Below are 23,566 nucleotides of genomic sequence, written 5' to 3' on the forward strand. Positions count from 1 at the left end.
TCGTCCCGCAGAACGCGCGAGACTTCTGGGTGCCCGCCCCTTCCCATCAGCCCCCGGTGCTCCCCGCCTTTCCATCTCCGAGTTAGTTCTCCACCAGCCCCTGGTGGATGCAGTTTGTGGTTCCGGGCGCTGGTCTGCGGGTGACGCAGGCGCAGCTCGAGCTGCGCGCGCCGACCGTCCATCCTCGGCTGTCCCGGTTTCTTCGCGTCTATTCGGCCCCGTCGCCAAGAGCGCCCAGTCTCCCTCTTACCCTCCTCGTCGTCCCCGTCGCGCGCCCGAGGCAAGGGGCGGGCCCAGATCTCCCAAAGAACCTGCTGGCTGGACCGCGAGACAAACGGCCGCGACCGCTTCCAGGTGGGGGGAGGGGCCTGGAGCGGCAAGAGCCGGGCTGGGGCGGGAAGCAGGGAGAGGGGCTTGCGAGTGGGCGAGGAGGCCCCTGGGAGCGACTGGAGAGTCGGAGGCCTCCAGCTGCGGGGGCCGAGGCCTTATGATGGCGGGGTCGGCGGAGGGCTGGCCTTTTTGGAGGGAGGCGGGCATGCTGCTGCAAAGGGCGGGTGGGGTGGGGTCCTCTGCTCCTGCCGTCATTGTTGAACGCCCAGATTATCCCTCTCCGGATTCCAGGCCCCCTCAGCCAGAGCCATGGGTGACAGCGATGACGAGTATGATCGAAGGCGCAGGGACAAGTTTAGACGAGAGCGCAGCGATTACGACCGTTCCCGGGAGAGAGATGAAAGACGTCGAGGGGATGATTGGAATGACCGGTAGGACACAATTTTTTCTTAATTTCGGCTCCCTGTTTTATTGTCGGGCATTCAAGTTTCATTGCAGTTTTCTTAAAGCTTTATTTATTAGGTCGAGCCATATGAAATCACTCGTTTTTGACTGTTTCATGTGGTTTGACTTCATTGCTCTATGGCTTAATTTTTGAAATGTTCAGAAGATCAGAGCAACAGAGGTAAGAGTTTGAGTAGGAAAAAGCAGTGTTTGTGTGTGCATTCTATTGTTTGTAAATTATACCCCCAGAAAGTTGACTCAGAAAAAGTAATAATACAGAATTGGCTTGATTGGAGAGGTTATCAGACTAGTTCTCTATCAGGATATAATTAAATTTCTTGTAATAGTGTAGCCTAGAATCAGAAAGAGTTCTTTGAACAGTGATCACTTCAGTTCAGTTGCTCAGTAGGGTCGGACCCATTGTGACCCCATGGACTGCAGCATACCAGGCTTCCCTGTCCATCACCAACTCCTGGAGATTGCTAAAACTCATGTCCATTGAGTTGGTGATGCCATCGGTGATCCATGGATGGGATTACTTGATTAGGTTTGATGTAGCTAGTGATTTGGAGAAGGCAATGGCATCCCACTCCAGTACTCTTGCCTGGAAAATCCCATGGATGGAGGAGCCTGGTAGGCTGCAGTCCATGAGGTCGCTAAGAGTCGGACACGACTGAGCGACTTCCCTTTCACTTTTCACTTTCATGCTTTGGAGAAGGAAATGGCAACCCACTCCGGTGTTCTTGCCTGGAGAATCCGAGGGACGGGGGAGCCTGGTGGGCTGCCGTCTCTGGGGTCGCACAGACTCGGACACGACTCAAGTGACTTAGCAGTAGTGATTAGCTTTCTGGGATGTTCTGGAGTAGATTAGAGTTGAGGTTTTTTCTGTTAAATAGTTGATATTTAAAGGAATTGAGGAAGATTTTTATCTAAGGAACATCATAAGTATCTGGTCAGTGAGTTGATATCACAGACTTGATTTGGAAACAGGTTATCAGAAAAAAAGTTTGAGATGGCTTATTGAGTAGCGTTTATTCATCTAGTGTCATCTTGAAAAAGAAGTTTAGTAAGTTGTTCAGTGTTTCCCTCAACGTATCTCTTCACTGTGGAGACTGTCTGCGGCACCTTGTTTTCTTTAGTATTTTTCTAAGAAAGTCAGGAGACGCTTTTCCAGTAAGCAGCCTGGGGTGACTTCTAAAAACGGTGCACTATTCACTTGATCCAGAAAACCCCACAAAATCATGCAGATCAAGAGGTTCAAATCTTTGTGTTTACTTTAAGAACACTCATGAAACTGCCCAGGCAATTAAGGGTGTGCATATCTGAAAAGCCACCAAGTATCTGAAGGCTGTCACTTTAAAGAAGCTGTGTGTGCCATTCCGTCGTAACGGTGGAGTTGGGAGGTGTGCACAGGCCAAGCAGTGAGGCTGGACACAGGGTTGGTGGCCCAAAAAGAGTGCTGACGTTTTACTGCACGTGCTCAAAAATGCAGAGAGTCATGCTGGACTTACGGGCTTAGATGTAGATTCTCTGGTCATTGAGCACATCCAGGTGAACAAAGGCCCAGGGTGCCGTGCAGGACTTACAGAGCTCATGGTCGGGTCAACCTGTACATGAGCTCTCCTTGCCACACTGAGGTGATCCTTACTGAAAAAGAATGGCTTGTTCCTAAACCAGAAGAGGAGGCTGCCCAGAAGTAAAAGATTTCCCAGAAGAACCTGAAGAAAAAACTTCGGCCTGGGAATAAATGCCGCAAAAAATTAAAGCAAATAAAGGTATAAAAATAATAAAAGAGGACAACCAAATGCATTCTTCTGAATTCTGAAGATGGTCAAGGGATAGTTATTGTCTTTAAGGAGTTGACAGTCAGGGGCTTGGAGTGTGGGGCAAAATGGCCTCGGGTGTATGCTGTAAATGAATATATTTATCTATGAGAGGTCATGATGAAGATGTGAAATGTTGAGGGAACAGATCTGAGGGAGAGGAGAAGTGGTGAAGGTTTTGTAGGGGAGGGTGACAGGAAGGGGACACTTAGGAAAGTTTGGAAAGATTAGTGGGAATTCCTCAGACACAGATGGGCTGTACAGCTTGGACTTGGGGACATGTTGTTGTTCACAGAAAAGAACATAGGTTCTAGTTTTTTTAGAGTAGTGGTTCTCATAATCCCTCAGAGGTCTGTGAGCCTACAACTGTTTTTTATCTTTTAAAATTTTTGTTCTTTTTTAAAAATTCTTTTTCATTATGGTTTATTACAGAGTACTAGTTTCCTGTGCTATACAGTAAAACTTGTCACTTACCAATTCTATATATAATAGCTTGCACTTGCTAACGCCAAACTCCCGCTCCATTCCTCTCCCCCCTTGGCAGCCACAAGTCTGTCCTGTATGTCTGTGAGTGTTTCTGTTTCATAGATATGTTCATTTGTGTTATGTTTTAGATTCCACGTGTAAGTAACATCATACAGTATTTGTCTTTCTCTTTGAGTCACTTCGCCTCGTGTGGTGATCTCTAGGTCCATCCGTGTTGCTACATGGCGTTGCTTCATTCCTTTTTATGGCTAAGTAGCATTCCTTTCTGAACACCATACACTGTGTTAGTTTATCCATCTCTCTGTAGGCCGTCATTTAGATTGTTTCCATATCTTGGCTGCTGTAAATAGTGCTGCTGTGAACATAGGGTTGCATTTATCTTTCTGACTGACGTACGGTTTTGTCTGAGTGATGCCCAGGAGTAGGCCTTCTCTGGTGGCTCAGACGGTAAAGAATCTGCTTGCGATGTGGGAGATCTGGGTTGGGAAGATCCCATGGAGGAGGGCATGGCAACCCAGTCCAGTATTCTTGCCTGGAGAATCCCCATGGACAGAGGAGCCTGGCGGGCTGCAGTCTGTGGGTTCGAAAAGAGTTGAACATGACGGGGTGACTAAGCAGGATTGCTAGATCATATGGCAAGTGTAATATCAGTCTTTTGAGGAACCTCCATCCTGTTTTCCGTAGTGGCTGCAGACAGCTTACATTCCTGCCAGCAGTGTAGGGGGGAGGTCCCCCTTTCTCTACACCCTCTCCAAGCATTTGTTGTTAGCTCGCAACTTTTTATAGTGATACTAAGGTAGTATTGTTGCTTTCACTGTATTGACACTGTGCCCTAGCAATGGTGAGTAAAACTGCTTTGATTCGCGCTGGGGCCCTAGCCCAAATCACAGCAGTGGCACCGGTGCTCGATAAAAGCTTCATGTACTGTCATTGATGAAGCGATAACAATTGTATTTTATTTTTTTATTTTTTTTATCAATAACAATTTTAAACTTTATTAATTCTTAACTTCTTAATATAGTTTTTAATACATGTGATGAATAGGAAGTATGCATAAAGCACTTCTGCATATTGTATCACCTGGGCTTCCCAGGTGGCGCAGTGGTAAAGAGTCACCTGCAAGGACGGGGCTCGATCCCTGGGTTGGGGATCAAACCCATGGGATTGGAAAGTCCATGGGGTTGAAAAGAATCGGACACAACTGAGCGACTAAGCCTGCACGCCTGTGGTGTAGTGGTTATCTTGAGGAGGAGCTTTTGTGGGATTGAGTTGTGAGCTGAGTTAACAGCCCTGATCACTCCTCTCCTGTGAGATGCCTTTTTTTTTTTACCTGAATGGACGGCTGTCAAACAGTGCTTATTCATATTTGGGTTTTGGGTAGACATTTTCTTGGGAATAAAAGCTAAGAGAACTTGCTACTCTTGTTGTTCAGTCACTATGTCGTGTCCGACTCTGTGACCCCATGGACTGCAGCACGCCAGGCTCCTCTGTCCCCCACTATCTCCCGGAGTGTGCTCAAATTCATATCCATTGAGTTGGTGCTGCTGTCTAACCACTTGTTACTTTAGGGAAAATTGTCAGTTTTGTTGCCAGTAAGAAAGTGGAACTTTGCAGAGAAAACTAAATTTTGGAAAACTTTTATCTACAATGTCAGTTTGTCAGCTCCCCATTGCTTTAAAGGCTTTTATGGTGAGATAGGTAGTGATACTAAATGATATATTTTAATACTGTGTAATGAGATGTGCCAAGGTCCATTAAAAGAGCAAAGAAGAACAATGAACTTTAATGTAGCGGAGTACAAAATGTTCATTGATTTGGTTTCAGATTCCACATTGCAGCTAACCTTTAAGATAACTATCTCTTGCCAAATTTTGGGGAGTGTCAAAAACAGTGAATAGGGAATTCCCTGGCAGTCCAGTGGTTGGGGACTCTGGGCTGTCACTGCTGAGAGCCCAGGTTGGATTTCTGGTTGGGGAACTAAGATCTCGAAAGCTGCATGGCACAGCCAAACCAAACAGAATATCCCCAATAATCTGAAAAGGTACTCCCTTTTTCAAGTACATATCACTGTGTACTTCACATTTTCCAACCAAACAACGTATCTTAACAGGTTGAATGGAGATGTATATACTGTGAGAATCCAGTTGTCTCCTTTAAAATTAAGCCAGACCTTGAAAAAATTTGTAAATGAAAAAAAACAGTGCGACTCTTTTCACAGAATTTTTTATTGGAAAATAGCCATTTCGTGTACAAATATATAATTCGTATTACTGTGTGATTTCAAAGTGAATAGTCTTTTTCTGTTCTGATTTTGAATACAGTTAAATGTTGATAAATATAACTCATATAAGCAAAAGCTCTTTAATTTTTAAGAGTGTAAGGAGGTCGTCCCAAGACTGAAAAGTTTGAGAACTACTGGGTTATAGCAGAGGATTTTCCTTTGTTAAGATGCAGATGGGGTTCACTGGTGATTGGTAGAGAATCTGGAATGGTCGCCAGGAACCAGAGTTTTGAATTTAAGCAAGGGCATGACATGTTCACATTTTGTTTGAGAAAGAGCCCTTTGACCTTGGAGAGGAGGAAGGGGAGAGACCAGAGGTAGGGAATACGAACCAAGGCTGCACTTAAAAGGAGAAGTGGCCGGGACCAGGGCACATAGACCTGGCTGAGTTTATGGGAATGGCAGGGGAAAGAACAGCCTTCGTTGCGTTTGAGGCAGAGAGTTAATAAGCTGATAACAAGTTAGCGGTGAGAGTGACCCTTGGTAACTGGATGCGGGGCAGTCTGTTGGTGCAGCCGAAAGTGGGAAGCTGTGGGTCGGGGGCGGCAAGTTTGGGCCCATAGCGATGGAAATAACAGGCTTGATTCTGGTCATGTTGAATTGGAGGTGGCAATAATAGAAGGGGTTGGTAACATTGCTCTGGAGTTCAGAAAAAAGGCCAGGCTGGAGGAAGAGTTGACGAGCCATCAGCTTGTGGGTAGTGGCTGAAGTGGTGGAAGTAGACAAGTCTTTCCGCTTAGAGGGTTCTTTTGGAATACAGTTTGCAGCTTTTAGTCTGGATGTACTCAGATCCAGTACTTCAGCTACCTGATGCAGAGAGCCAACTCACTGGAAAAAACCCTGATGCCGGGAAAGATTCAAGGCCAAAGTAGAAGGGGCAGCAGAGGGTGAGAAAGTTAGAGAACATCACCGACTCAGTGGACATGAATTTGAGCAAACTAAGAGATAGTGAAGGACAGAGGGGCCTGGCGTGCTGCAGTCCACGAGGTTGCAGAGTTGGACACGACTTAGCGACTGAACAACAACTCAGATAGGATAGAAAGAGCCCGTCCAGGAGTGTGGTCTTGGGATACCCAGCTGTGTTGTCGTATTTACCGCCGCTTGTTCTTACCTCCAGAGAGTGGGACCGGGGCCGGGAGCGCCGCAGTCGGGGCGAATATCGTGACTATGACCGGAATCGGCGGGAGCGCTTCTCGCCTCCACGGCACGAGCTCAGCCCCCCGCAGAAGCGCATGCGGCGAGACTGGTGAGATGGCGACAGCCTCTGTCCTCTCTCCGGGCCTCGGCTCTCCCCCCTCACTTCTGCTGAGAACTTTCTCGGTCGTTTCCTTTGCTCAGACTTCCCCTCAAGTCATCTCTTTTGGTCCCTTTAAGCCCTTGTGGGAGAGACCGCAGTCCACGTGCACCCCCCTTCGGTCCCGTCCTCTGTCCTCTGGAGAGCTGCTTGCCTTCTCCGCCTGACTTTTGTGTCCCCCACCCTCAGGGATGAGCACAGCTCTGACCCATACCACAGTGGCTATGAGATGCCCTATGCTGGGGGGGGTGGGGGCCCAGCTTATGGCCCCCCTCAGCCCTGGGGCCACCCAGACGTCCACATCGTGCAGCACCCTGTTCTGCCTATCCAGGCCAGGTGAGACCTGCGCTTCAGGGGGGGCCCGGGAGAAGGGGGTCCACGTTTGGGGATGGATTGGGGTGGCTGAAGCCAGGAGAATTGGGTTGGGCACACAAGAGCACCAGTGGGCGGTGGCAGCCGTTGGTACCTCGGGGTGATGGTCTTGGTGGGCAAAGGGAGAGGGCAGCTGGCTGCCTTGGCCCCGCCCATTCTCCCACCCTCTTCCCCCACATTCAAGACTTCCTGACCAGCGCGTCCCCCCGCCCCCACAGGCTGGGCAGCATAGCAGAGATCGACCTGGGCGTGCCGCCCCCTGTGATGAAGACCTTCAAGGAGTTCCTCCTGTCCCTGGATGATGCTGTGGACGAGACCGAGGCGGTCAAGCGCTACAATGACTACAAGCTGGACTTCCGGAGGCAGCAGATGCAGGACTTCTTCCTGGCTCACAAGGATGAGGAGTGGTGAGTGCCCCTCCTCGCCTACCGTCTTGTCCCTGGCATGTTTCCCCTGGCCCTGCCAGTGGGGCCTGCAGCCCGGTGCTCTCCCCATCTCCCCCAGTCCAGCACTTCTGGGGGCGGGGGAGGGGAGTGTGCCAGCCCTGGCCGATGGGTCTCCTCACCTCCACGTCCGCCACGGCCCCCCACCCCCCCCCCCACCCCAATCTCCCTTCCCGCCGTCCTCGGTGAGTGAGCCACCTCCAGGCAGCTGGCCAGAGCCACCTGTTCCTCTGGGGCGGCAGACACACCGCCTCCCCCTTGCGTTTGGGGTCACCGCCATCCCTGATCGCTGGGACCCTGTGTGGCGGTGGCGTCCTCCCAAAAGCAACGAGTGAAACCAGACAAGAAAAGCAAAGCTCTCAGGATCGTTTGACAGAAAAAGAATTTTGATTTTTTTCCTTTTGTGGATGTTTTAATTTTAATCAACCATCTTTTCCCCCCTTCCTGCTCCTCCTCCTCCTCATCCTCTTTCTGCTCCTCCTCCTTGAAAAGAGCCAGAACTGGGAACTACACCCGCTCATCGACGGAGCTCGGAGCAAACCCACCTCCACCCCCACCATACCCAGCCCATACATGAGCCCCCTGGGCTGACCGCGCTGCCCGGGCCAGGCAGACAGGCAGGGCACCGTTGTGCACAATGCAGCGGTTTAGCTGAATGTGATTGCTCAGGCAGCTAGTCAGTCAGGGCCCCCACCGCGGAGTCCCGCGGGGGTGGGGCACCCGGGCCGGGCGCCCCAGCCAGGAGCCAGCCGGTGGCCCACCAGCCAGCATGGGCCCTGGGCGCGGCTAGTTAAATCTTGAGCTCTGTTTGACCAAGCGGCCAAGGTAAAGATCCTGGAGGTGACGCCTGCGGCTTTCCCTTCCTCTTCTGCTCAGCTGTGGTTCTGTTCTGTCCCTGTCTCCTCTTTCTTCTTAACCCATGTCTTTGTCTTGCTCACTCATAGACCTGTCATTCTTTCTCTGTCCCCGTTCTTGCTCCTGTCTGACACTTCTTTCCACTGGGGTTTTGTTTTTTTCCTAGTTTTCGTTTGGTCTTTAGTTTTCCTCCTTGTTTTTGTTCTGGGACTTTCTCACACTTTGCCCTTTCTTCTTTGCATATCCTAATTTCTTTTGTCCTCTCCTGCCCAGGGTCCTATTTTAAGTGTTTTCTTTTTCATGCTCTAACCTAATCCTCCATCCCTGTCCTCTCTTGACCCCTGTGGGCAGTACCTGAGGTTATAAGGGCACTTCAGTTTCTCCCTGTGGTCTTTCCCTGTCCCTTCACCAGCTGCTTATCTTCCCTAGCGGGGAGAAAGGTGTCCTGCCTTTTGTGGCTTTTCCTTTCTGGTGATTTCAGGTTTCCCTGTCTTCCACCAAGGGATGGAGGGAGCTGGTGGGAGCAGTCCTTTTAATGATTCTAGTTTGGGGTTGGCAAGGAGAGGGAGGTTCTTTGGGACCTACTGTTTCTTTAGTGGTACTTTGGGAAGCTGTGGGAAACTACACTCCTTAAAATTGGTGTTTCCCAGACATTTTGGGCAGTCATTCTGCCCCCAGCCCTGACTCCCCCTGTAGTCATACTCTTTCCAAATCTAGAGCTCTTAGTTCTTGGCTCTCCCCCAGATCTTCTCAGAGCCTAACCTCTGGTTCCTTTCGGGGGGTTTGGGTGGTTCAGGTGCACCCCCTCCCCTGATCCACTGTTACGACCGTCTGTGGGTGTGAGAGGATGGGGGCTGTGCCCTGACTTTCCCGGGCCCCTCCCCATGTCCTGGCTCTGGCCTCCAGTGACTGTTTGGCTCTTCCCTCCCCACCTCCTCCTCAGGTTTCGGTCTAAGTACCACCCAGATGAGGTGGGGAAGCGTCGGCAGGAGGCCCGAGGGGCCCTGCAAAACCGACTAAGGGTGTTCCTGTCCCTCATGGAGAGTGGCTGGTTTGATAATCTTCTGCTGGACATAGACAAAGCTGACGCCATTGTCAAGATGCTGGATGCAGGTGTGTGGATTGGGAGGGGTGGACTTGTCTGGTGACCAGGGTCTTGGCTGAAGATGAAAATTGATAGAAAGCCAGAGGCAGAAGGCCAGGACCCTTGGAATGTGACCTCTGCTCCCTGTGTTGGTAGCTGTGATTAAGATGGAAGGAGGTACAGAGAATGATCTGCGGATCCTGGAGCAGGAGGAGGAGGAGGAGCAGGCAGGAAAGCCTGGGGAGCCCAACAAGAAAGAGGAAAGCCGGGTCGGACCAGGCCTGGGCGATGGAGAGCGCAAGGCCAACGAAAAGGATGACAAGAAAGAAGATGGCAAACAGGTCTCAGTGCGGGGGCTTCTGGCGCTGTCTTGTGAGGCCTGGAGGGCGGGAAATGGAGCCACTTTAGGGTGTTGGGTATTGGGTGGGCGAGAGGCAAACTTGTGGACTGAGCTGCTGGAGAGTTGGCAGGGCTCTCTGAAAAAGGCTGAAGGAGAGAATGATGTTCCTGGTGATTTGTCTCTACCTATAGGCTGAAAATGAGAGTTCCAGTGATGACAAAATTAAGAAATCTGAAGGTGATGGGGACAAAGAAGAGAAGAAGGAAGACTCTGAGAAAGAAGCCAAAAAGGTAGGTTCTCGCTTGGATAAGGCCGCAGTCGGGGCTGGGTCCTGGTTCCTGACACCCCCCTTGCTGTGGGTCTCACAGAGCAGCAAGAAGCGGAACAGGAAGCACAGTGGCGATGACAGCTTTGACGAAGGCAGTGTGTCCGAGTCGGAGTCAGAGTCTGAGAGTGGCCAGGCCGAGGAGGAGAAGGAGGAGGCTGGTAGGTCTTATTTTCAGTCTCTTGCTACTGATGGTGCTGGGGAGGGTGAGGGGGCTGGTGTGGAGGCGAGAGGTGGGTGAAATTGATACGGAGGGGACCTTTTGGGAGAGACTGGTTGCGGGAGGCGTAACAACTTCTCTTGGAGAAGGAAATGGCAACCCACTCCAGTATCCTTGCCTGGAGAATCTGATGGACAGAGGAGCCTGGTAGGCTGCAGTCCACGGGGTCGCAGAGTCGGACACGACTGAGCGACTTTACTCACTAACAACTTCTCTATTCTCCCTTCACCCAACAACAAATTTTCGCTGACTCCCACTGCTCCCTGCATAGATGAAACACTCAAGGAAAAGGAGAAGCCCAAGGAAGAAGAGAGGGAGAAGCCTAAGGACGCCCCTGGGCTGGAATGCAAACCCCGACCCCTGCATAAGACGTGCTCTCTCTTCATGCGCAACATCGCGCCCAACATCTCCCGGGCTGAGATCATTTCTGTGAGTGTGGGCAGGGGTGACACCTAGGCTTTGGGTGGGGACGGCAGGGGGATGAGAACCTGGCGCTGCTTCTGATGCACACACACCCCTGTTTCTCTAACAGGGAAGCCCCTTCCCCCTGGGCCCACGGCCTCCAGAGAGGCCAGCCCTGACTTCAGCATTTGCTTTCAGCTGCTGCTGTTCTTAAGCCCTTGTATTGTTTTTTCCTAGTCCAAGGATTGATGAAAAGGCAGTTCCCCAGGGTTCTAAGGACATAGGGATTGGAGGAAGAAGTAAATTGTTGAATCACTAGGTAGGGTTTCTGTTTCTGCTTTTACAGCTTTGTAAACGATATCCAGGCTTTATGCGTGTGGCGTTATCGGAGCCCCAGCCGGAGAGGAGGTGAGGAAGGTGGGAGGCGTGACCCTGGACACCTTGGGGAAAAGCTTTAGGGAAGATGAGTGGCCAGCATCACCTCCATCCCAGGATTATGTGGGCATTTTCTTGTTCAGGTTTTTCCGCCGTGGTTGGGTGACCTTTGACCGCAGCGTGAACATTAAGGAGATCTGTTGGAACCTGCAGAATATCCGAGTGAGTGCTGGGAGTGGGACTGTTGAGGAAGAGAAAGTAGGGCCTTGCATGCTCCGCACAGTCTCATTCCTTTGTTCATTGACGGCTCCATCCATCCAGTCTTTATTTCATCCATTTTGCCTGCTCACGTGGACTGCATGCAGTTGTCTCTGGGTGTGGCCCTAAGACTGTTGGAGTGAGCAAGACATCCTGGTCCCTGTACACAGGGGCTCGGTCTGATCACTAGTGTGCTCGTGGGGCCAGTCTTCTAGTGGCTCTTCTCGGGCAAGTGTTGCTAAGCTTTCGGTCCCCTCCAGCTCCGGGAGTGTGAGCTGAGCCCTGGCGTAAACAGAGACCTCACTCGTCGTGTCCGCAACATCAACGGCATCACCCAGCACAAGCAGATCGTGCGCAACGACATCAAGCTGGCAGCCAAGCTGGTCCACACACTGGACGACAGGACCCAGCTCTGGGCCCCGGAGCCCGGGACTCCTGCCCTGCCAGCGGTCAGTGACTCCTCGGGGAGCTTTTTACCACCTCGTCAGCTATGGGCACCTCTGGCCTTACCTGATCTGTAGCATTGACCCCTTGTACCCACCCACGTCTTTGCCCTTCTCCTGGGCAGCACCTTCAGCTCCAATGAAACAGATTGATGTTAGTGATTATTTGTGGGCTAAGGCAGAACAGACGTGTAAATGTAATATTTATTATAAATATAGTATTCTATAAAATATTATATTGAAACATAACAACGGAGAGGTAACAGGCCAGCTGAGTCCTGAGCTCCTTTCTGCCCCACTTGGCCTTTTCAAATGCAAAGGTTCCTAGGCTGCCCTGAAGAGTTTTGTCTGCCTCTCTCACCTCACCTCTCACCCTTCCAGAGTCTGCCCTCACAGAACCCGATCTTGAAGAATATCACTGACTACCTGATTGAGGAGGTGAGCGCTGAGGAGGAGGAGCTGCTGGGGAGCAGTGGGGGGGCCCCTCCCGAGGAGCCTCCGAAGGAAGGGAACCCTGCAGAGATCAACGTGGAGCGGGATGAGAAGCTGATCAAGGTGCCAGTGGGAGCGGAGCGTGGGGCGTGGGAGAGCCTGGCTCAGGCGGTAAAGGGGGAAGAGTGATGAACTCACCGCTTCTCATGTTTCTTAGGTTTTGGACAAGCTCCTTCTCTATTTGCGCATCGTGCACTCCCTGGATTATTATAACACGTGCGAGTACCCCAACGAGGATGAAATGCCCAACCGTTGTGGCATCATCCACGTTCGGGGGCCCATGCCACCCAACCGCATCAGCCATGGGGAAGGTGAGTTCCCCGCTCCCCATCCTGGTTTCTCTTGCTCTCCGCTGCCTCTGGCCTTGGTTCTGCCCTGGTAGTAGTGCTCTGCCACCCTCTCCTCCAATCCCCTCCTCCTGGCTCCTTTCTCCAACCTGCTCCTGTCTGTACCCCAACCATAGTCCTAGAGTGGCAGAAGACATTTGAGGAGAAACTGACTCCGCTGCTGAGTGTGCGAGAATCTCTCTCAGAGGAAGAGGCCCAGAAGATGGGTCGCAAAGACCCTGAACAGGAAGTGGAAAAGTTTGTGACCTCCAACACCCAGGAACTGGGCAAGGATAAGTGGCTATGCCCTCTCAGTGGCAAGAAATTCAAGGTCTGTGATGACAATTATGTTGTTAGGACAATGGGAAGAGAGGGTTGAGCCAGGAAGCCTCTTCAAGCCTGGGGAGGAAGTGTTCACTGGGATTGGAGAGGGGAGGACTGTCCTTGAAGATTGGGTCTGGGCAGCAAGGGAGCCCACACTGTTCAGTCTGTCCTAATCCCCTCTTCTCTTCGCCCAGGGCCCCGAGTTTGTACGTAAACATATCTTCAATAAGCATGCAGAAAAGATTGAGGAAGTGAAGAAGGAGGTAGCCTTTTTTAACAACTTTCTCACTGATGCCAAGCGCCCTGCTCTGCCTGAGATCAAGCCAGCTCAGCCACCAGGCCCTGCCCAGAGTAAGATACGATCCATGAGGGTCTGCCCCATTCTCTGTCCCTTGACTGTTCAAAGACTCCTGGTTCTAACTGGTGAGACCTAAGTTTCTACCCCAGTCTCAGGCCATATTACTAAAAGCGCATTCATTGTCTTCCTCCCCCGCCCCCTCCCCCGCAGTAATTCATGTTCCTGTCCTTGTTGTACTCCCCCCAGGTCTGACCCCGGGACTTCCCTACCCACACCAGACTCCCCAGGGCCTGATGCCCTATGGTCAGCCCAGGCCCCCCATCTTGGGCTATGGAGGTAAGTGTAAGAGGGAGTTGAAGGACTTGAACTGGGGCTGGGAGAAAGAAAACTTAGGGTATAGTTGAGGTCACAGCGTTTCAACTCTGTACTGATCTTTTTCCTAGCTGGTGCTGTTCGCCCTGCAGTCCCCACAGGAGGACCCCCATACCCCCATGCTCCCTATGGTGCTGGCCGAGGGAACTATGATGCTTTCCGAGGCCAGGGAGGTTACCCTGGGAAACCTCGAAACAGGTGAGAATGGGATAAGATGGTTACGTTTTCTTGGTCCTCTGCAAACTTCCTTTCAGAGACCCTCAACTCTAACCCTGTCTTAACTCTTTCTGACCGCACAGGATGGTCCGTGGAGACCCACGGGCCATTGTGGAATACCGTGACCTGGATGCTCCAGATGATGTGGACTTCTTTTGACTCACCTACTTTTCCTCACTCCTGGTATCATCTGTACTTGTGACTGCCTTGTCTTATCCAGCTCTGAGAAGTTTTTGTACGTTCAGCCCTACTGCCAGTAAAAGCACTTGCGTGGTGACTCTTGGCTTAGTATATATGAAGTGTTCATTGCTCAGTCGTGTCTGATTCTTTGTGACCCCATGGACCGTAGCCCACCAGGCTCCTCTGTCCATGGATTTCTCCAGGCAAGAATACTGGAGTGGCTTGCCATGCTCTTCTCCAGGGGACCTTCCTGACCTAGGGATCAGACCTGGGTTCTTGCATTGCAGGCAGAATATATGTATGTGTATGTGTATGTTTGTGTGTGTGTGTGTCTATATATATATATATAGTACAACATAGACCTCCCCAAATTCTCCCCCAAAATTGCTGGGGCCATGGTTAGCTGGGTCTTGCCACTTTATTGACAACAAAGGTCTCAGGCTTTGCTGGGACTTCCTGGGGGTCTGACATTAGGCAGCCTCTGCCTTTGAGATGAGGGTGGATGAATGTACAGGGCTAGAGGCTGCTCAGTGCTGGGAACTTAGCCTCAGTCCAGGGCACGGTTCTGCTCTTCGGAGTTACAGCTGGTCATACACAGGTTGTAGAAGGAGTGGGGGTCAAAGGCTGTGCTTACCTCTTGCCAGCCCACCCAACCAGCAGCCTGTAGTTCACTGGGGTTCTTCGGAGCACCCCAGCAGTGAGGGTCCAACACCAGGACGTAAGCTTCGGTGCCTGGGCCCAGGCATACTCCCAGCAAGGCCTTGGACTGGGCATCTGCATCTCCGCCAACCATTACAGGCCCCCCACCCCCCGCGAAGTGGGAGTACAGCCTCTCTAGTTCCCCGTGAAGCCCTGCTCCACGGGGAACGTGACACAGCCGCCCTTGGGGCCCCCCGAAGTGGTCCAGGCAGAGGCTGGCTTCTACACAGCCGATCCAGCTCTGAGAGCCCCGGAACCCGGGGGGCTTGTCGCCCATGTCCTCCAGGGCCGCCTGCACTGCACCCAGTTCGGGTACACCCACGGGCAGGCCCTCTGGCCATGAGAACAGCGTCTGCAGAGTGCGGTAGCCACATCCCCAGCCGCGGTCGTCCACTCCGTCGCAGCCGTAGTGGTAGTAGAGGTAGTGGCCCGGGAGGAGGGCCAGGCGGGTGGGGCCGCGGCCGGGCAGGGCCAGGCCCAGATGGACGTCCTTCAGCAGCTCCAGGACGGTGGGCGGGAGCGGCGGTTGTTGGGCCAGGCAGGTGCGTCCTCCAGGCAGCGAGGCGCGAACTCCAGGTTCCAGCGCTCCTTCTCCGCCCCGAGTCTAGGGCTGACCGCAGGCAGCACCGGCGCAAGGGCCCTGGGATCGCTCGTCCGGCCCCTGGTAGCAGCGCATGGCGCGATCGCGGCGGTGAAGACCAAGCAGGTCCTCGGGTCTCCCACAATGCACCGCCGCGCCCGCGCCACCGGCCTCACTGCGCAGGCGTGAGCTCCTACTCGCCGGCGGGCCCTACCGGCTGCGGCTGGGAAGACGGTACGCTGCGCCCAGCTTCCTCTCCCCGCTCCGACTTTAGCACCCACCCCTTTATTCACTCCGCCCAGTGGTTGGAGCGTTCTGCCCGGACCCCGACTCCCCAGTCGCGCACACTCCCGTGGCTGTTAACAGTTTATTGGCAGCCCAGAGGGCGAAGGCACCGCGGGGGAGGGGGCTCGGCCCGAGGCATGCAGAGGGCCGGGAGCCCCAGGGGAAAGTCGGGGGTGGGTGGGCAGGGTCTAGGGATCCTCCGTGTAATATCCCAGCCCATAAATAAATAGTATATACAGCTGAGGGGCCAGGCACAGCGGGCAGGGCAGGGGATGTGGGGGTCCCGCCTGGGTCACAGGTCTGAGCAGCGATCCTGCTTGCTGTAATGGTCAAACTGGTTCTTCCAGTGCACCATGTAGGAGCTCCAGCGATGGAACTCGGCCTTCCACTGGCGCTCGGCCTCGTCCAGCGTGTCTGCGGCCAGAGTGCCCGGCAAGTGGGTGGGGGGAGGACATGGGGAAGAAGGGGAACGGACATGCGGGAGTTGGAGATGGGGTAGCGTGAGTTCAGAGAGGACACGGAGAATGCAGGCGACCACGTGGGGTGGTGGAAAGAGGATCAGGAGAATATGCGAAAGACAAGACCAGAGGGCGGGCGAGGGTAGAGGCGGAGCCAGAGAAGGATGGCGGTAAGGAGGAGGGAGGGGAAGAAGATGACCGGAAGACAGGAGGACCGAAGGGATCAGAGGAGGAGGTCCGTGGGTTGGTGGGGAAAAGAGAAGAGACAGAAATGGTTGGCGTTTATAGCTCCACTAGGGGGTGCTATCTAGCCCCAGGGCCTCCCTCACCCCCCAACACCGAGCTCAGGCTCCAGAGAATAATTTTATATAAAAAAAGAAAATTGGCTTTTTCATTTCCATTTAAACAATGAAGGTGTGTGGGTCCCTGAGATGGGTCGTAGGTGTACCGCCCCCCGCCCCTCCTCCCGCCCTTCCCTGTCTAGTTTCAGTTTCTCGGTTTGAGGAGGGAGGGGGGGCGCTGGGTCGGAGATCCCTGAATGAGGCCCTTCCCCACGATCCGACCACTCTTTAGAGGAGGGGGTGGGCGGCCCTGAGGCCGGAGTGGGGAGAGGCCGTGGTCACAGCCGCAGGAGCCGGGAGAGGAGGAGAAAGAGGAGGAGAAGGAGGGGCAGGGGGAGGCCGGGCCTGGGCCTCGGCGCCGCCTCCCCGTGGGCGGGGCCTGAGCAGGTGCAGGGGGCCTCCGAGGCTGGGGGGAGAAGAGAGGGGTTACACCCGGCCGGCTCCCAATCCCCTCACTCTCTTTCTCCAAGCCCCTTTACGCCCCCCGCTCCCCCGTTCCGCCCAACCCCTGCCCGCAGGCCCCAGCGTACCGGTGGCGCTGAGTAGTTTGGGCAGGAAGCGATTCCAGAAAGCGCAGGCCTGGGCTCGCAGCCCTCGCCGCACCTCTAGAGGCCGCAGATTCAGGCTCACGTACTGCTGCGCTCCCGCCGTATACGGTGGCCACTGTGGGGCTTTGGGGTCCCGGGGGTCATTGGGGTCTCTGCGGAAGGAAAGGGGAGGCTCAGCCCTTGGGGTCTGAGGAATGGAGATGGGGAGTAAGAGGGGGCAGCCTGCTTCCTGACCCCTGCCCTGCCCTCTTAGGCTCCCGGGAGAGCCCATCCCCTTCCTCCCACCACCTCATTAATCCTTTCTCTTTTCCAATATGCTCTGTCCTCTGGGGTCTTTCCCTTCCTCCTGCCCTCCCTCTTTCTGTTCCTATTCTTGTTCTTTGGTGTGGTTTTTTTTTTTGCCACACTCTGCATGCAGTAGTTCCACACCCTCTGCTGTGGAAGCCGAAAGTCTTAACCACTGGCCCATCAGGGAACTCCCCGTTGTTCCTCTTCTTTACCCTCAATTATTTGTTCCATCTTTGTTTCTCCCATTTAAAAAATTGCTATGATTTACTGGGCCCTTTCTCTATAACCAGGCCCAGTCACAGCTCTAAAAACATTACTTCTGCTGACACCCAGGTGATGGGGATATTTATGGTCCCCTTCTTCAGACGGCTAATAAAAGTCATCACTGGTCCAGCTGATGCAGTTCTACAGTCCATGCTCCTATCTGCTATGGTGACTCCTTTATCCCTCTGCCCTGTCTTTGTATCATCAGGACCTTGCCTTCCTCCTTCCCTTCTCTCGGGGTCTCCTTTATCATTCTTTCTCTCCCTCTTTGTCTCCTTTCCTTTGTGAACTCTTTGGCCTTTTGTTTCTGTGCCTGCTTATCTCCCCCTCTCTCTGTCTGTTTATCCCTGGCTCCTGGAGGCCCTCCTTCCCTCAGCACCGCTGACCCTGTGCGGGCGAAGTTGGCCCAGTATCTCATCAGTCGCTGGGCAAAGGTTCTCTCCTCGATGGTGTAGTTGAGCGAGGGTTCCAGGGGGAGCCCGAAGATGAACTCGATCTCGTAGCCGTGGGGCACCCCCATCCAGAGGGGCCAGGAGAGCGTGGATGCACGGTGTTCAAAGATGTAGGCATAGACACGAGCGCCCTGAGCGGCCAGTCGCCCAGCCAGCTGGGCCACGGGGCACACGACGTTGTGGTCACCCACCACATCACTCAAGGCCTCCCTCAGGCGTGCTGGGTCCTCAGGGTGCAGCCAGTCTGTGTAATGCAGGACCACAGCCTCGGCAGCCAGGTCACTTGCCTGGGGGACCCCGACCCGCACCCCGGCCAGGAACTGGGCCCGGCTGATGAGAGACTCGTTGTCTTTGCTGAAGCCTGGGGCCCCATAAACCAGAAAATAGGAGCCCTCATCCTTCACCACACCCACCAGCACCTGGGGGGACAGGATGGAGGGATGGGGCGGAGCAGGGGAAGCACACACAGACAGGCAGACAGAAACACATGGACAAAGAGCCAGAGAGATGAAGAGTTACAGACCCGGAACCAGGAAGGAAGAGTTTGAGATTGGGGAAGGGAAAGAGAGAAAGAGAAAATATACCCACATTTCCTTTTCTCTCTGTCCCTCTGACCACCCTGGGATGGAGCCCTCAGGGAAGAGGAGGGGGCCATGGGTCCCAGAAGCCCGGGCCTTTGGGAGTGGGTCTGGAGGCACCCTCATGCCTGGGTCCCCAAGGGGAGGGGCGGGTAGGAGAACAGGCCTAGACGAACCAGCTCCACCCACTCTAGCCACTAGTCACCTGCAGGCCATGGAAGTCTCCAGCATTGATGAGGGCCTCGGGTGTGTCACTGAGGAAGTCTCCATCCACCACAGGCACGAAGGAGAAGCGGAAGACGCTTTCCTGAGGCAGCACGCGCCACTCATGGTCCACCAGGTCCTGAGCTGGCCGTGCCCGCAGGCAGGCCACCAGCTCTGTGTCATTGCCACCAGCCCCACCCGGGGGACAGCCCACAAGGCGGGCCAGCAGTGTGGCCCTCCGGCGGGCCTCTCCTACGCCCACCGTGGCCCAGGGCCCATTGGGTGCCCCGCTCTGCAGCACGGCCCTGTGGAACAGGCCCCGGCTGGGTGGGGACAGCAGGTGCATGCCCACAGAAGCGGCACCTGCACTTTCCCCAAACAGAGTCACTGATGTTGGGTCCCCCCCGAAGGCTGCCACATTCTCCTGCACCCACTGCAGCGCCAGCCTCTGATCCAGTAGCCCCACATTGCCTGGGGCCTCCCGGCTCCCCGGCAGGGCCAAGAAGCCAAAGGCGCCCACCCGGTAGTTCATGGACACCAGCACAGTCCCCTCAGCCTGGGTCAGGAAGCGGCCATCGTACACATCCAGGGAGGAGGCCCCGCTGTAGAAGCCACCCCCATAGATCCAGATGAGGACAGGGGTGGGGGACGAAGGCCGGGGGTACGGTGTCCACACGTTGAGGTAGAGGCAGTCCTCACTCAGCTCACGGTTGGGGTTCCACATCTCAGTGCCCTCAAAGCCGGGGTACAAGGTGTCCACATACTGGTAGCAGACGCTTTGGAAGGCCGTGGCGTTCAGCACCCCTGGCCAGGGCCGCTTGGGCTCTGGTGGCAGAAAGCGACGGGGGCCCACAGGTGGCTCTGCGAAGGGGATGCCCAGAAAAGCAGAGACAGGGCCCCTGGGGGCCATTAGGCGGAGACCCCGTAGTCGGCCCCCACGCACCATCACCAGCAGCTCTGGGTCCTCTGGGCCCTCGGCCTCTGCCCCTCCTCCCAGAAGGAAGAGGAGGAGAAGGAGCGGGGGAGTCAGGGAGGGCGTGTGCAGGGGACACCACGGGGGCCTCATGGCTGCCAGGGCAGGCAGGCGTCTGCTGGGAGAAAGAAAGGCAGAGGCTGAAGGCTCAAGGCTGCCAGGAGGGAGGAGATGATTAGGTAACACTCTTGCCCAGGGGTTATCACTGAGCTGCAGAGGAGGTGGGGCAGTTTGGCAGAGAGGAGGAGAGAGTGGAGGGAGGGAGGAAGACAGGCAGAGACAAGGACATAGAAGAAGCTAGAGGGGACAGAGATCAGGCACACGCGTGCGTGCACACACACACACACACACACACACACACACACACACACACATAGACAAATGCAGGGAACAGAGACAGACCTGCCCAGCAACACCCTCCCCTGCGAGGCAGAACCCACTGCCCTCACCTCCTTCCCCCAGTGGAGTGCCTTGGGCCCAGTGGAGGCACCACAACTAGAGGCCGCAGGCCACCGACAGGGGCGGGGCCCTCACTGACGGGAGGCGCCCGATGGGGGAACTTGAGGTGGCGTGAAGGCGCAGCCTCTCCTGCAGTTGGCCAGGGCCGGGCCCTGGAGGGGTATGGGTTGGGCATTCACAGTGTGGGAGTCACAGGCCCCAGGGTACCCCAAATCCTGCATCCTCCATATCCTGCTCCACCCAGCCCCGCCTCATCCACTGTCTGACACAGCGCACTGGTACCGGCGGGTGCCCGTCTACTGCGCACCCCTCTCGCCTAGCTTCAGACAACAGGCTCGCCGGCCCTGGCCCCCCAGGACTCAAGTCCTCCATCCTCCCGATGCTGCGGTGCACGCTGCCGCCGGCGGGGGGCAGTAGAGACCGAGAAAAGGACGGCGCTCCCCGCCCCGAGTCCAGGAGCCGGGAACTTGGGGCGGGGGTCTGGGGGCTCGCGGGCATTGGCGAGGGGTCTGAAGGGCGAGCCGGGACGCCTGTATTCTCGAAGCTCCGGAGATCCCCGGCTGCAGGGGCAGGGGCGCTATTTTGGGGCAGCAGCTGCTGCGGTTCCGGCATCTCCAGCCAAGGGATCAAAATTCCCCGGGTCGGAACTCCCCCCCTCTCCCGCCGGTCACCCCTCACCCAGTCCTCGCCGTCCTGAGCTGGGTGGTGGTGATGGAGATTAACTAGGAAACCCGAGTGGGGCTAATTATAACTCGGGGCTTCCGCTAAGCCTCCCCTATCCCCAAAATAGAGACGGAGTCCCCGCGGGAGGGGGACGCCTGCGTCTGGGAGGGGGCTTCGGCTGGCGCTGCGCAGGGGCACTGGGGTCGCGGGATCCCCGAGGACCCAGCCGCGCTCCAGGAACCTGCGCAGCTCAGATTCCGCCCCCAAGCTGGGGGCATCTTCCGGGGGGCTCCGGACTTGGGAGAGAGCAGGGGCAGCGGCGGTCGGGGGTCCCCACAGGAATCCGGGAGCAGAAGCCGCGGCGGGCCCTGCGGGCTGCCGTCTCCCGCGCGGGCAACCGTAAGTATGCGGCGGCGGCGAGGGAAGAGTTAAGGATGAGTGTGGGGCGGCGGGGGGCGTCGCTGGGCAGGCCCTGGGGCGCGGGGGGCGTCCCGTTTTGGGGGCCTGGGTCCCTCGGGGAGCTCACCGTACCCGGGCCGCGGGATGGACCGCTGCCCGAAGTGGTGGTGGTGGGGGTCCCGGGTGGGGCGGGAGACTCACCTGAGGCGGCCGGGCCGGGCCGGGCCACGCCGGGAGCTGGAGGCGGCCGATGTTCCCCGGCGCAGGCTGAGCCGACTCTGACAGCCGCCGCCTCCGGCCCCCCGCACACACCCCCTCCGGGCCGCTCGGCGCCCCCGCCCGCCCCCGCCCCTTGTCTCCGCCCCCGCCCCTCCCCGCCTTCCTCGGCTGCCACCTCCCCTCCCTCTCCCTCCCTCCGAGCCCAGACCCAGAGACCCCGGGGCCCAGACGGACTCCAGTGACAGACGCCGACAGACGGACAGACACGCGCTGACAGACACGACCGCAAGAGCCTCAGCGGCGGAGCAGACACCCACAGGGACAGGCAGAGGGACAGAAGAAGCCCGCGGAGACAGACACGTGTGGACGGCCTCCTGCAGTGACAGCCGGAGACAAACGCAGTGACAGACACTCACGGACGGACGGACGGACACACTTGGACAAGTCGGGGCTGGGGGCCGAATAAATGAGCATCCCTGGCTACGACAGCGCAGGGGTGGCGGGAGGACCAGCATGCGAAAACTTGGCTGACGACCCTCTCAGGGGGCCGGGTAACACTAGTGCAGGAAAGGTGACACCTGTGGGAATGAGGCTGTGAACAGATCAGAACGCGAAAAGAAGTGGACCCCTGAAGAGAGGGGAGACCCCTCGCGGGAGGGAGAGGTGACCCCGGGACGCCCGACAAGGAAGGCCAATGTGGTGGCAACGCGAAGAGGCTGCGGGGCGAGGCAGCATTCCGCCGCCGCCGCCGCCGCAGTGGAAACTTCCGGAACCCCCGCGGGTGGGTTCGCGCCGGTTCCCTGACGGGTGACCTCGGACTTTCGTCACGAGGGTCCGCTCGGGGCATGACATCACCAGGCCAGGCTCTCATTGGTCGCCGCGGCCGGCAGGTGGGAGCGGCCTGGCCCGGGCGCCCCTAGCCGGGTCGGAGGGGCCTGAGCCGCACAGACCACCCGCCCCCCTCCCCCCCAGCCAGGTCCCGCCCTATAGGGAGTCACCCAAGGGGACTGTGCGGCCACGGCGGCGTCCCCGCGCCCGAGGTGAGGTGGAAAAAGTGGGCAGCGGTGTGCTCACGCGAGCGCGCCGCACGTAAGCCCCTTCCTCTCCTGGGGCCGCCGGCTCGGGAGCCCGCTCACTGCGTGGGAGAACGGCCGACGCGGGCGAGCTTCGGGGTGAGCGTGCGCGTGCACGCGCGCGCGGCGGTGCGAGGCCATGTGGGGTGGGCACGCGCGCACGCTCACTTGGCTGCCGAGCTCTCCTCAGCGCCCTAAGTCGCCGTCAGACGTCGCTAGGGCCCGGGGAGGCGGGGGGCGGGGGGTGGGGGTGGGGGAGGGTCTCGGGGTCTCGCGAGGACCGCGGGAATCCAGAGCCGTGCCCCGCCCGGGGCCGCTCGTTCACGGCTCTCCAAGCTGGGCGGCCCCCAATCTGCCCGCCCATCACGCGGGAACAAACACCGGCCCTTGCTAGCGCGGGACCCGGTGCTGGGTCCACGTTCCGCTTGCTGGCGGCGGCCGCCAGGTGGCGCGGAATGCAGCCTCTCCGGCCTCGGAAACTGGAGGCCTTTGCGGGTGGTGTAGGTGCCGCTCCCGAACCGTCTGTGCCACGCGGGCACCTCACTTGACTTCTCTGGTCATGAGGTCCTAGGCTGGAGCACGGAGATAAGGGAGATGAATCACAGCTTATAGCCTGGGGTTATGAACTACTGATAGCTTAGAAAGTGAAAAGAGAAGGGCATGTTCTCAGAGTAGACTGCTTGCTCTTGCCCACTTGTGGGGCAGTACCTGTGGAGTAATCCATGGCCGGTAAGGCCAAGGCAGGTTGTGGAGCTTTCTGAAGCCAGTCAGAACTTTATTTTTTGGGGAGGGGGTGGAATATGGAAGGTCAGCCAGTAGGAGAGGGAAGGGGAAGTTGCCTCTGAAGATGCTCGAGATTCGGGGGCGGGAAGGGGTTGCAACGTTAGGTCATCACTCTCTCCTCCTACCCCAGGCGTGGAGAGGGCAGGGCCAGAGCTGCAGTAGGGAGATGGAAGGAAGGGCAGGTAGGCAGGCCGGTAGTGGGGTAGGTGGGGGATCCGAGGAGGGTGTTCTGTTCTTGGAGCCCCTACTGTGCTTCTCCAGGCGCTAGGGGGAGTTGAATGTCCAGTCAGAGGAATCTGCAAGTCTTCGTGGGGTCC

General features: G+C 56.3%; 3 protein-coding genes across 22 annotated transcripts; 1 reads left to right on the plus strand and 2 right to left on the minus strand.

Moving 5' to 3' along the window:
* Positions 1-147: 147 nt before the first annotated feature.
* Positions 148-14,094, plus strand: SRRT (serrate, RNA effector molecule). 6 transcript variants are annotated; one of them, XR_015154370.1, is made up of 20 exons: positions 148-354; positions 622-761; positions 6,482-6,610; positions 6,848-6,994; positions 7,249-7,437; positions 9,272-9,441; positions 9,569-9,753; positions 9,944-10,042; positions 10,121-10,238; positions 10,569-10,726; positions 11,046-11,107; positions 11,192-11,296; positions 11,593-11,781; positions 12,157-12,330; positions 12,425-12,578; positions 12,731-12,924; positions 13,112-13,268; positions 13,462-13,551; positions 13,659-13,785; positions 13,887-14,094. XR_015154370.1 is itself a non-coding variant. In XM_086374256.1 (20 exons), the coding sequence occupies exons 2-20, from the start codon at positions 640-642 to the stop codon at positions 13,960-13,962; spliced, it is 2,691 nt and encodes an 896-aa protein (XP_086230382.1). In that variant the 5' UTR covers positions 148-354; positions 622-639; the 3' UTR covers positions 13,963-14,094. The 6 variants fall into 6 exon arrangements, 5 of the variants coding, with proteins under 5 accessions (XP_086230382.1, XP_086230383.1, XP_086230384.1 ...); XM_086374256.1 differs by having other exon boundaries at positions 11,218-11,296; positions 13,112-13,340; XM_086374257.1 differs by having other exon boundaries at positions 11,218-11,296; positions 13,450-13,551.
* A 288-nt stretch (positions 14,095-14,382) lies between these two features.
* UFSP1 (UFM1 specific peptidase 1) lies at positions 14,383-15,406 on the minus strand. The gene has a single exon (XM_086374280.1). The coding sequence runs from the start codon at positions 14,957-14,959 to the stop codon at positions 14,531-14,533; it is 429 nt and encodes a 142-aa protein (XP_086230406.1). The 5' UTR covers positions 14,960-15,406; the 3' UTR covers positions 14,383-14,530.
* On the minus strand, positions 14,383-21,457 carry ACHE (acetylcholinesterase (Yt blood group)). 15 transcript variants are annotated; one of them, XM_086374267.1, is made up of 6 exons: positions 21,376-21,457; positions 20,103-20,264; positions 18,682-19,768; positions 17,833-18,317; positions 16,877-17,046; positions 14,383-15,961 (listed from the first exon to the last, which is right to left on the minus strand). In XM_086374267.1, exons 3-6 carry the CDS (start codon positions 19,744-19,746, stop codon positions 15,840-15,842), a joined length of 1,842 nt encoding a protein of 613 aa, XP_086230393.1. In that variant the 5' UTR covers positions 19,747-19,768; positions 20,103-20,264; positions 21,376-21,457; the 3' UTR covers positions 14,383-15,839. The 15 variants fall into 15 exon arrangements, with proteins under 15 accessions (XP_086230393.1, XP_086230394.1, XP_086230395.1 ...); XM_086374268.1 differs by having other exon boundaries at positions 18,682-19,771; XM_086374275.1 differs by having other exon boundaries at positions 15,616-15,961; positions 17,833-18,053.
* Positions 21,458-23,566: the final 2,109 nt, after the last annotated feature.

The sequence above is a fragment of the Bos grunniens genome, chromosome 25, assembly GCF_055505025.1.
Source record: "Bos grunniens cultivar Pamir isolate PY7600 chromosome 25, Bosgru_T2T1.0, whole genome shotgun sequence".
Classification (NCBI taxonomy): Eukaryota; Metazoa; Chordata; class Mammalia; order Artiodactyla; family Bovidae; genus Bos; species Bos grunniens.

Excerpts from the sequence above, each read along its gene's own strand:
- SRRT (XM_086374256.1), top strand. The coding sequence starts at position 640 with ATGGGTGACAGCGATGACGAGTATGATCGAAGGCGCAGGGACAAGTTT. Across the intron at positions 10,727-11,045 it reads CCCGGGCTGAGATCATTTCT|CTTTGTAAACGATATCCAGG; the intron begins GTGAGTGTGGGC and ends CTGCTTTTACAG. Across the intron at positions 11,297-11,592 it reads GGAACCTGCAGAATATCCGA|CTCCGGGAGTGTGAGCTGAG; the intron begins GTGAGTGCTGGG and ends GGTCCCCTCCAG.
- UFSP1 (XM_086374280.1), bottom strand. The coding sequence starts at position 14,959 with ATGGGCGACAAGCCCCCCGGGTTCCGGGGCTCTCAGAGCTGGATCGGC.
- ACHE (XM_086374261.1), bottom strand. The coding sequence starts at position 20,287 with ATGCCCAACCCATACCCCTCCAGGGCCCGGCCCTGGCCAACTGCAGGA. Across the intron at positions 18,318-18,681 it reads GAGACTTCCATGGCCTGCAG|GTGCTGGTGGGTGTGGTGAA; the intron begins GTGACTAGTGGC and ends CTGTCCCCCCAG. Across the intron at positions 17,047-17,832 it reads GCCAACTTCGCCCGCACAGG|AGACCCCAATGACCCCCGGG; the intron begins GTCAGCGGTGCT and ends TTCCTTCCGCAG.